Source organism: Oreochromis niloticus, linkage group LG18, assembly GCF_001858045.2.
Source record: "Oreochromis niloticus isolate F11D_XX linkage group LG18, O_niloticus_UMD_NMBU, whole genome shotgun sequence".
NCBI lineage: Eukaryota > Metazoa > Chordata > Actinopteri > Cichliformes > Cichlidae > Oreochromis > Oreochromis niloticus.
In genome coordinates, this window is record NC_031982.2 from 8,131,295 (window position 1) to 8,143,441 (window position 12,147).

General features: G+C 40.4%; 1 protein-coding gene across 1 annotated transcript in view; it reads left to right on the forward strand.

The window, feature by feature from the left end:
• The window catches only part of gpr158b (G protein-coupled receptor 158b), a 78,646-nt gene that overhangs the window by 5,561 nt on the left and 60,938 nt on the right, over nucleotides 1–12,147 (forward strand). The window contains exon 2 of the mRNA XM_025900042.1: nucleotides 5,279–5,384. Coding sequence (XP_025755827.1) covers nucleotides 5,279–5,384 — 106 coding nt within the window. The remainder of the gene's footprint in view (nucleotides 1–5,278; nucleotides 5,385–12,147) is intronic.

Consider the following 12,147-nt stretch of genomic DNA (forward strand, 5'->3'; position numbering starts at 1 on the left):
GGGACAGTATTGCTTAGAGTGTTACGATGTGATGAGGGCTTCTTTGGGCTTTTTAGAGAATTGTACAGCAATCATCTCTGTGCAGGATCTGAAGACGGCTGATTCTTACCACACAATGAATTTCTATCAGCATCAGCATGGTCCACACTTTCAGATTACCTCAAATTTCCAGAGATGTTTGTTAGAGCTGCTCGAAAGTTAAGCATCTGTCTTATAGGGTAGCTTCAGTTTGCTGTAATGACTCAGTCTGCCTGTGTTGCCTTGTTCATCTCCAAAAAAGGATTCGAGTCATGTCTGGGATATTGCCCGTTTTAAACCATCAACTTGTCATGATGAGGATGTTTAACTAGTTGAGAAAGATGGGAGATGCGCTTGTGTCAGTCGCCTAAGGCGTCTGGAAAATGTTAAGTGTGATTAAATCAGTTCAGTGAATGAATTCATAATTAAATCAATTGCCTATTCCAGCCCAGCCAAGAGGGTTTTGAGTGAGTTTAAATGATTGTGACATTTTACAAGTCACTGTGATTTGTGACATTTAGAAGAAGGCAAGTCAGATACTTTAAGTCATGCACTGAATCCCATTTGTGATGTTTCATACGAATATAGAGGGGATGCTGAATTATAGAGAAACTCTGTAATGAATAGAGATGGAAACTCTATGAGGTATGCACTGTTGGGGGGGTTTGACCTGTTGATGTAAAGGTAAGGATTAAAATGAGTCAAGACCTCAGAAATAGCGATTTTAAAAAAGTCAAAACTCAGGGTCCACTTAGTATCTTTACCCCCAGAGCTTTCCAATTTCCCAGATCAAGAAATAACTGCCGTACTTTTAGTAATATAGTTTGGCATTTGTCAAAATTGACTGTGGAGTCAGCAAAGGCAGCCAAGGGAAATGTCAAGTTAAGAGGGAAAATAATAAAGTGGGTGTTTAAAACCTGAGTGTGTATCTCAGAGAAATACAGTCTGTAACTGAGGATAAATATTGGCTGCAAGTACACAACCAGATTCATGATGTTTTTCTCCTCCCTCTACTTTCTGTAATGCGAGCTGTGCTATGCTGTTTCTTCGACTCATCTCACTCCTGCGATGACATTTCTAAAAATAGAAAGTTTGTTGGCTCTGGACAGAAACGCATAAGGTAGTGGAGATGATAAGCCAGAGCCTCCATGTCTTCTACTTTCTGTGTGGAAGAAACCTTGTTGCTCTTTCTTACCCCCCCCCCCCCGAATCAAACATCAGATCACAATCATTACTTTGAGTCTGATGTAAAAGTGTGAGGTAATGAGGGGAGGAGAGAGGCTCTGTCCAGTGATTGGCTCCAGCTCTGCCTTTAACAAGGCAGTGGAAGAAGCAAAAATTTGACATGTGTAAATCAAAACCAGAATAAAATAATTCACCTCCAGCAGTATTATATAGGATGGTAAAAATGATATTGTGTCATTATAAGGAAATACTATAAGATACTATACCTCTGGAAGCATTTCATGTTTTTCTTTCTTTTATAGAAACCATACCCAAAATCGTTTCGCTTCAGAAAAGAGCGGCACTGAATTGTAGCTCACATCGATATAAATGATCATGTGCAAATCTGTCAGAGAAACAAAAATAAAGACTTTCTCTCAGTTTTCACTTTCGCTATTTGTCATCAACACATCAGCACAGATAATGTCATTGCATAACCACTGTCTCTATCTTGCAGCGCTGTGCAAAAGTCTTGTGACGTCCTTCCTTTGTTTATATTTTGCTGCCAATGAGCCAGATTTTCTTGTAATTTTTCAAAGTGGCCTTGAGCGTAGCTCTCTATGCTTTTGAAAGACATTGGCTGCTTTTTCAGCCCTCGTACCTGACCACTTTCTCAAGCAAAAATTCATTCGAGCATAGAAAAAGGCACCTAACTCAAGGAATGAACCACACACAACAGACAACTTAGCAAAACACCTATTTTAAATTTTGTCTTTAGGCACTTTCTTACCTGTAGCCTGTTGCAAAAACACTGTCACGATCCTGGGTTTTTTAACTCGGCGCTTTGAGTTTCAATGTATTTTGGTGGTTTATGGTTTGTGTTTAAGTTCATTTAGTTATCTTAAGCTCCTTCTGTTTTGCCTAGGTTGCCCTGTTATAGTTCATTGTTTATCAGATTCCCCTCATGTCTTTGCCCCTTGTGTTTTTGTCTCCCTCGCCCTTTGTGTGTTTCATGTTTGCATCCCATTATGTTTCCTGTTTTATTTTGAAAGTCATGTGTTCCATGTTCAGTGTGTTTAGTTTTGCTTCCCCTGTGGTGTCATGTTCATTTGTATAAGCGGTGTTCCTCTGTGTTTCGTGGTCTGCTGTCATGCATTCATTGTCAGGCTGTCTGTTGTTTCAAGCCATGTTTCCAGGTTTCATGTATTCATGTCCAGGTTTGTTCATCTTCATATCAGGGTTTTTCACTTTCTATTTTAGTTTACTCAGTTTAGGCTAATGTTTAGTTTTGCATCGGTTTGCCTTGCTCTTCGTTTGTACCTTTTCATCAGCCTTATTAAACAGCTCGCCTTTTGTTAAATCAAGTTACGTTCCATGTTCCATTGGGTCTGCGTTTGGGTCCACTATTCACACTCCACACAGTCTGCTTCCACTGACTATGACAAACACATAATTTTTTCCAGTTTCTTTACCTGAATCTACAGAAAATGGCAAAGATAACACATTTTGATGGACATAAAATCATACCTTTTGCACCAAAACGATGATTCCTGCAGCACTATCAGTTGGAAAATTGGTATATCTCCACATTGTGTGCAGTGTGTTTTTAAAAAAATCGAGGAAACCGGACAAGTGGAGGAGAAAAGAAGACGTGGCAGGCCTAAAAATACTGGCTACAGCAGACAGAATCTGCAAGTCATCTCCTCAAGAAACAGGAAAAAAATCCAGCAAAGACCTGACACAGGACCTGAGAGCAGCTTATCCATCGATTGCTCACCTAAGCCTAATCAGAAATCATTTCATTGGAAGGGTCGCTGTCAAGAAGCTGGATTTATGAAATCAGAATTTAAGCAGTGTAGAGCAGCACTTTGTAAATAGCTTGGAAGTGACTGATGGTTATCACGAAGCCTTAATGGGTGGCTAAATGGTTTTGATGGATTGCTAGTGAGAGGAGGAAGGATAAATCATCCCAGAGAAATAAAGGACCATCTATGCTGTGTAAATGTAAAGAATCACTCTTTTAGTGGTACTCAGGCAGAGGCGTACATTTGTCTTCACAATCATTTGTTATGTTGTAGCAGAAATGATCAAATTGTACCCCATGCAGTGTTTGTCCTGATGTTTCTTTCACTCTAAGGAATTTGTGCCTTATGTTAACTTGCACACATCCAAGCTCTTTCACATCTCTCAGTTTTTACTTCTGCGTTCTGGATCCACCAAGCCTTGACCTGCGAACAGGACTCGAGTGCACACAAATACATACAGGCGTAAACACATTTGCTTCTTTTTCTTTCTTGTGTACTTGAGTAGAGGTGGTAGCCAAAGCCTCTCTCTGCGGTTGTTTGTTCCACTTCCCACCAGGCAGATGGGGGAGGGGGGTAACAGGTGTCAGGCACCACTTCACCACAAAGGAGTGGAGGAATTGACAGCGAGGTTTAATAAAAGGCTTAATAAAAGAAAACCAGGCATTATTTATAAGTGTGCATGATAAAAGGAAGATAGAGAGTCATAAACAAAGACATCTATTCACTGTGGGCTACACAGTCTTAGCTGAAGTGAACCAGCTGAAGTCTCGGGCTGTGCTGTATTTCAGTCACATCCCTCACCAGTTTATTTAACCGTCTTCGCTCCACAGTCTGAATCTGTAGTGGCTCACTGCTGCACAGGCCAGCAGTCTCCGTGTATTGAACTTGTTCGGGTCTCAGGCGCAGCAAGAAAACAAGAGTATTTCTCACCTTTAGTGTGAAAATCCTCAGAATCTGATAGTGAACACGGCCCGGGAGCAGAGAACACACCCCACATAAATACTGCCTTTAAAAACTTTACACTGCCATTTGCACAAGGAAGCATGAGATCAGATGTAGTTTACTTTTATTCATAACATACCAGCCTGCTTCCTCAAAGCTCACTACAGCACCAAATGTGCAATAATCCACCGCTGAAAGCCGTCCAACAAATGTGCTTAAAAACTATAGCACTCAGCTGTCGTGGAACTAGAAGCTGTTTATAGCAGCTTGGGTGACCTCTAATTTTTAATTTGAAAAATGTTCTCAAAATGAGAAAACTGCTGATATTTCCATTAGCCTAAACTACTGTGTTTAGTGTTAATGATTCTTAGTTAACTTCCTAAACATCAGTATGTTGTCATGGCAACTTTGCGATTCAGATTTATGCGCTTATTAGGCACAAACGTGCTTCAGCTGGCTCGTCGCATTAGTCATCGCGTTGCATTTGTTGACAGAAAAGAGAAGCCATGATCTTCTGGAACAAAAGTTGTTTGTCTTTGACTTGTCCGCAGCTCAACAAGCAGAAAATAAAGCGACAGGATACAGTATTTGTAGTGAGTCGAGCTGATGAGGCACATGATGAGGCCCATCAGTCAAGGCGAAATGGCCTGACAACCAGATTCTAGCTAAACTGCAGCGAGGCATATCGGGGCAACCTTCACAGTCAGCATCCTGCACAGGATTCCCAGCAACCCAAAAGGTCCACACAAATCTGTGAAAGTGTTCAACGCGCAACAAGAACAAAGAAACCGAATTCTGAAAATATGAAAGCTAGCGTTCTCAAATTGGAGGCAACAGGCACTGCAGTCTTGACACTAAAAGCATTACTTATTAATTTCTCAGTGTCTGGAAAGAAAAGTGGCACATTATGAATCTGACCCTGCTTCTTTTTCTTTTTCCTTACCTCTTTCTCTCTCTCTCTCTCTTCTTCTTCATTACTTACCTCCATCACTCTTAATTCTTCTCCCTTTCAATTTATTCATATTCCTCCCGTTCGGCTACACCTCCCTTCTCCTGCTTGTTGAACCTTTAACCTCACTTCCCCTGAGCATTGCTCTTCCTTCCTGTTTTTAATTTTCTTCCCTTTCATTCTGACCTCACCTGCATCTGTGTACTGCGCGCGCCTCCTTTCTGCTTGTTCTCATCTTCCCTCCTGTTCTGTTTCACTTTTCTTCCATTCCTGCTAAACACATCTGATTCTTCAATTTCATTTGTTTCTTTTGTTTACTCTTCTCAATATTTCTGCCTCCCTCTTCCCCTCTTTTATTCTGCACTCTTGTCCTCTTTCCCCGCTTCCTTCTCTCTGACAGGGGTGTTGTCCGTGTGGACGTGAACCTGCAGGATGTGGACATTGACCAGTGCTCCAACAGTGGCTGGTTCGGCGGGACCCACCGCTGTAATCTCACCAGCATGGAGGTGAGTCTGCTGCTACTTCTCTTATGCATTTTGCCATTCTAGTGTATTACAAAAGAAAGCAATTAATTTTGGAGTTACATTCACCTATTTGTTAATTCTAGCAAAATCTAATTGTTTCTCTAAGTCCTCGCATTGAATTTGAATGCAACAGTTGAGTTATAAATGGATCTTTGAAGGATCACTTAAGCTCGAGTGAGCTGTTTCACAGAGTCTTTGCTGCCTTTCCTCTCATCGCAGGTTGCCTTTGATCATGTGTCTTCAATATGAGCCCACATAACTGACCAAAACCTGAAGAGTAATGTTCTCCATTCACTCAGCCATGGTTACTGTAAATGTGTGAAACTGTCTGTGAGGAGTGGTACAGAATGGATGTTTTGTGTTGCTCTGTGCTGGCCCTCCTTTGAAACTTTTCTCAGACAGGGTTTATGTTTTCAGCTACTGTAAATGCTAACACCAGCGTGGCAATGGACTCACAGCATTAATGTTAACAAGTGCAGCCAGAGAACTTTTCAGAACTTCCTGTTTTATAATAGGTGCTTGCAAGATTTTCCAAAATGAATATAAAAATATGAACAAGACGACATGCATACTATATTTCTATTTATATATTTAAAAAAAGGTTTTTAACTGCAATTTAATACCACTCCATAAATATAAGTACTGACATCATTCGATCATTCACCATGAGGCACAAACAAACAGCATCAGAGTGATGCAGAGCAAGGGTGTATTGACGAGCTGACCATACAAAAAGCATGCAGTAGCAAAATCTGTAAGATTGCTCTGTGTGGAGATGAATGGTTCTTTCATATCACTTTGAATGTGCAATTGATGCTACAGTATATTAGTAAAAAGAACATCAATAAAATAAAGTGTCTTTCTCCATTCACTCCTATTCATTAAAGACTATCTTAAAGGAGCAGCCTCTGTAACATTGTACCTCTCTTTGATTTCTCCATAATATCCAGTATTTTGCTCCCTGTTCTCCAGCTTAGACCCAGAAGGTGCAGATAAGGCTGAAGGGAATGACACTTGGTTTTGCAGAAATTTGCTCACAACCATTCTCATGGCCGTCATACAGCAATAAGTAAAAGGCTGATTTTACACACTACCATGTTCCTAATTGATCTGGAACATTTTGAATACAGGACTTGCAAAAACGCTGTCTTTGACGCACATCCCTTTTCACCTTTCTGCAGTAACAGGCTGATGGGGTATTGTTGTCACCCTGTCAGGTGGGTGGATAGTTGGCAGGTGGGCAATATGGACACCCGAGGTGTCAGTGCAATAACTCGAGAACGAAGGGATGCAGGACTTTCACATTGTTACCACAGGTGCATCTGCTAAAAATCTCAGACAAGTCCAAATCTGAGTGACCTCAGCATCAAGGTTATGGGTCAGAGGTCACGTTTTCTAAAACCTTGAATGGGATAACTTGACAAGGAAGTCATCTAGGATTTTGAAATTGATACCATAGGTGTATCTGCTAGGAGGCTGAGGGGTACCACTGGCCAGTACTTTTTCTCGTAGCCATGAAGCAATAAACAAACAAATAAAAATGAACCTCATGGTAGAAGCAAGATAAGTGGATAAGTGGAACAAAATTCACTACTTTACAAAGCAGTTTGTCGCCTACTGACTTAAGAGTCCTGCAGGACTGTCTGCGATGTGTGCGCCTTCTCCACACTAAAGCATTCTCATCTGCGTGACCGGTGTGATGGAACCGGCGGCACACATTCATCACATTTGTCTCTTTCTGAAGCGTCAGAGAGACAGAGAACGATGAGGTAGTTCTGTATTTGTGTCTGTCTGAGCGTCCGGATGCGGCGTGCGCGTGAGTGGGCCCGCCTCTGTAATTGCCACCTCGCTTGTGTCGGTGCCAACGCGTGATGTTTTGCAGGGAGCCTGTCTGACTCCAGCATGGGAGAGTGACTGCTCGGGCGTGCATGGCATGTTGCTGACCATATGATGTATAATAAATGCAGTGTAATGGATTGCAGCAAGATGAGATGAATTATTGACCATGCTCTTTGTTTGCGTGCGCTTCTCCCCCAACTCATCACCAGTCTGTCATGGAGCATTAGAGCGGGTAGGTGGGGGGGATATACAGATGAGACACAGATCTCTATGTTTGCATTCTTCTACAGTTTTATAAACTAGTGTCTCCTGTATGTTGCCTAGTGAAATCTCAGTGTTGTTGCTGATAGAATCTTCAGTTCTGTTTTGTGGCTGTGACTTTAGGTTTGGCAGCCTTTTAATTGCCAAGGATAACAAGACTAAGCTGTCCGAGTCTGATCACTGTCATCAAAATGCTTTGAATTACGCTAGATGTGTGCCCTGTCTATATGTGCACATGCGGCTTTTCTGTGTGTTAAAATAAGTCACAGTGCCATTGCACACTTGTAAGCTTTTACTTTTACACACTTTTACTTCAAAATGCTGTCAATACAGTTGGACTTAAAACGTCACTGAGGGACAGTTTGAGACGGCCATCGAAGAGCTCACAGCTTCTATGATTAATGTCCTTCACACACTATATTTCTGGCCAAGCGGCAGCCAGTGATTCAGTGCCATCTTGAATCCGCAGTGCTGTTTTTCTCTTGTTGTTTGAAATGTAATGAGGAGCTTAGAGAGCAGAAATTAAGACACTGGCAAACAGCACAGAATTAAAACTTTATATTACAAATGTTTTCATAGAGAGAGCAAATATTGACCAAGAAACAATATCATCAATCTTGTCCACGGATGATTTCGCAGAGTAATGAAATCCACAATTGGAAGAGACTTTTCTTACAGGATTTATTTAGACACGCTACAGCTGATTGCTCTCTGAGAACTTTAAAAAGGAGGGCAGTGTGGAGCCAGTGAGTCTAGCATAAATTACACTATATTGTCACAAGTATTCACTCACACATCCAAATCACTGAATTCATGCATTCAATCACTTCCATGGCCACAGGTGCATAAAATCCAGCACCTAGACATGCAGACTGCTTCTACAAACATTTGTGAAAGAATGGGTCGCTCTCAGGAGCTCAGTGAATTCCAGCTTGGTACAGTGATAGGACGCCACCTGTGCACCAAGTCCAGTTGTGAAATATCTTCACTACTAAATATTCCACAGTCAACTGTTAGTGTTGTTATAACAAAGTAGAGCTGATTGGAAACAACAGCAACTCAGCCCATGTACAATCACAGAGTGGGGGCTAGAAATGCTAACACACATAGAGGTTGCCAACTTTCTGCAGAGACAGACCTCCAGACTTCATGTGGCCTTCAGTTTAGCTCAAAAACAGCGTGTAGAGAGCTTCATGGAATAGGTTTCCATGGCCAAGCAGCTACATCCAAGTTGTACATCATCAAGCACAATGCAAATGTTGGATGCACCACTGGACCCTAGAGCAGTGGTTATGCTTCTCTGGCAATCTGATGGACAAGTGCAGTGTGGCGGTTGCCAGGAGAAAGGTACGGTCTGACTGCATTGTGCCAAGTATAAAGCTTGGTGGAGTGGGGCTTATGGTGTGGGGTTGATTTTTAGGAGCTGGGCTCACCCCTTAGTTCTAGTCAAAGGAACTCTTAATGGTTCAAACTAAGAAATTTATGGACAATTTCATGTTCCCAGCTTTGTGGGAACAGTTTGGGGATGGCCCCTTCCTGTTCCAACATGGCTGCGCACCAGTGCACATTGCAAGGTCCATAAAGACATGGATGAGCAGGTTTGGTGTAGAAGATCATGACTGGCCTGCACAGAGTCCTGATCAGTGTCTGACCTCAAATGTACGTCTGGAAGAATAGTCAAACATTTCCATAAACACACTCCTAAACTTCGTGCCTTCCCAGAACAGTTTCAGGTGTTATAGCCACACACGCTATGGATTAAGAATCGGATGTCACTCATATGAGTGTGAAGGCAGGCGTGTGAATACTTTTGGCATTATAGTGTATCTGGTACAACAAATCTTGACTCTTGCCCACTTCAGAGAGAAACTAATATTTAATCTGCACGCTATAAGCTTAGCATTTTAGCATGCCTCTATAGCATTTTGTAAATATTTCCTAATGTATCTTTAATGTAGAAATGCTCAGTGGCATTTTGAATTCCCCTGAAGGTGTTCGATGCACAGACTGTCAGATAAATAAAGATAGCTGAGGATAAATAAAGAGACGTGAGAACCATGTGAAACTGTGATATAGAGCTGTCATGGTAGCAAAGGAAAGGGACTCTGCAGTAAATATAACCCAACGGCACGCTGTTAGCTGGTCTTTAAACGCTACTGAGCACTTAGGGAATATAAGTTGCTTGTCTTCGACTTAATACTCTGTGAGTCAGGCAGCACAGGACTTACAAACAGTGCATTTGTGTCTATCTCATAGCAATTTCTTACGGTTTTCAATTTCCAACGCGACATGTCCAGTTTCTTGTTTCACTCTCACCCCTGCCCTTTTCTTTCTTTCTCAGTGTCTCATTCATTTCATTTCTTCATGTCATTCTTTTCTCCTGCCTGATGTAATTAATTGCTTATTGCCGAGCACAATTCAGCCAGCCCATTACCCCTATTTAGGTGTAGTTCTTTGGGGACTTTACCTCAATTTTCTTGTTCAAATCAAAGCCTGAAAAGAGTGCAGGCTTAAGCCTTAACGAAAACGATCTGGCTGCTAATATAGTGTCTGAGCAGCTATATCACTGTCACAATAAGGACCAAGCAAGGGGAAAGTGCTCCTTTGTCCCAGTGTCCCTATTAAACAACAGTTCATTTCTAAATCCTGCTAAATACATTTTTGTGGGAAATGGACTGTGGAAAGTTGATGTGAGGCTCATTGCTTTTCCCCAGCCAGTACAAACATACCCCGAGGCTTTGTCTCACAGTGAAACCATAATAATGAAACAGTCTCTTATAATGTGATGGAACGTCGTGTCTCCTCCAGAATGTTTGGAAAGTAATAGCACAACACCCACTTTCTCACTGTTGCTGTGATGTAATGGTTCAGTCAGTTTGTAGATGATCAACTTTTATGTTAACACCGCAGCTTTTCCTCCTCTCTTTATTTTGCATACTGGAGAAAAAGCATTTTCAGTGGAATGCGTTTTTTTTGATAGAGGCAGTTTTGCAAAACAGGTTTGGAAGGTTTATTGTCTGTAATGTATCCAAATGGTATATCTAATAAACTGAGCTTGATTGCTTTTTTATGATCTCTATTGCCAAATTGCAATTCTGAGAACCATTTTGGCACTTTTTAAGTTTTTTTTCCCTTTTTGCTTGCCGTAGTACTGCTGTATCTTCCAACAATAGAATTAACTTTGAGTAGCCCCTAGAATTAGGGGGTGTTTATCATTTGGATTATCTGACCTTTGCTACTGCAGCTTTGAACTTCATCTGAGTTGCAAATTGTAAAATTTTATGTCATGAGGCATCATTTGGACTGTAATTATCACCAGCCAAGCTGTAAAAAGTATTCATGTTACCCTACTGGTTGCAATTTGTGCAGTGGTAAACTGTGTCACCTCACTGCTATTTGAATATACAGTTTTAAAGACCAGTCAGTAATGACCGGTCGCTCAGCAAAAACGTATATTTCCTGTGTGGTTGCTAGAAGCTCCTGGGTGAAACTGACTGTAAAGCGATGTATGGTGTTGCACTAAAAACCTTCCTGTTCACAAATTTCACGAAGCTCTATATGACTAAAATTTTAATCATATACAGTTTTATATTATTTCCACTACTAAAAACCTGCCTTACTCATATATTAAAAGACAGACATATTTATGTTAATTTATCATCTTTTTCTTCTGATGTTCATTAGATAGCTGCATATAGTTAAATGGCAGAAATGACTGTTAATAAACATCAAACAAATTCATAATAAAAACATATTTATTGTTCTTCTTCTCTGCAAGCTACATACTCAATGTATAAGACAAAGTAATCAATTGCAGGCACTATTAGCATCACTGTTTGAGGAAGGCTTATTAACTGCTTAATTACATGATAAATATATATGTATGTAGGTACAGTTATCCTAAATTGTTCCTGCACTAAAACTACTTAACTAAAAAATATTTACAAGCAAGCTACACATAACACACATGTGATATCAACAAAATACACATGTAACGTATATGTAATGCTGGTGTTCATTTTCAGATCAGCTACTACACACAGCATATATGATTCGTAAGGATTTGAGTGTTATAATTCTTTTTTTAAAAAGCAAACACAAAAGCTTTATAGGTGTTGACTATCCTGGTGCCTTTGGCCGCTTGAATTTAAAGTTTAGCCAGATTGAGGAGGAGTAAAGGAACAGATATACATACATATGCTACGATACTTATAGTAAGAGATGCATTTAACCAGTGATTCTAAAACAGTAACATGGCCTTTAAGTATGTCTTTGTAAATTTTAGTTGGAAAAAAAAAGTGCATGTTGTAATAATTCTATGAACTTCCATAATTATGCTGTTGTTTATAATAGCAGCATCATATTTTGTACTTTAAATGCATTTATATTGTATTTTTAAAGTCATTATTATTATATTTCCAATAATCAAAATATGTAAAAATGCCAAAGAATATACTCAAAACAAGATTGTAAGTGTACATTAACTCACCAATGAATTATTTATCCTTATGGCAACTTTTTGCTGGCAATCATTCTTTTTCTTTCCTTTATATAGTTAAGCTTTGTTCTTCCCTCCTTCTCCTTGGTCTCTTTCCCGGTCTGCCCAGATACAGCAGCTGAGGAGGAAGGTAGGATGTGTCACCAT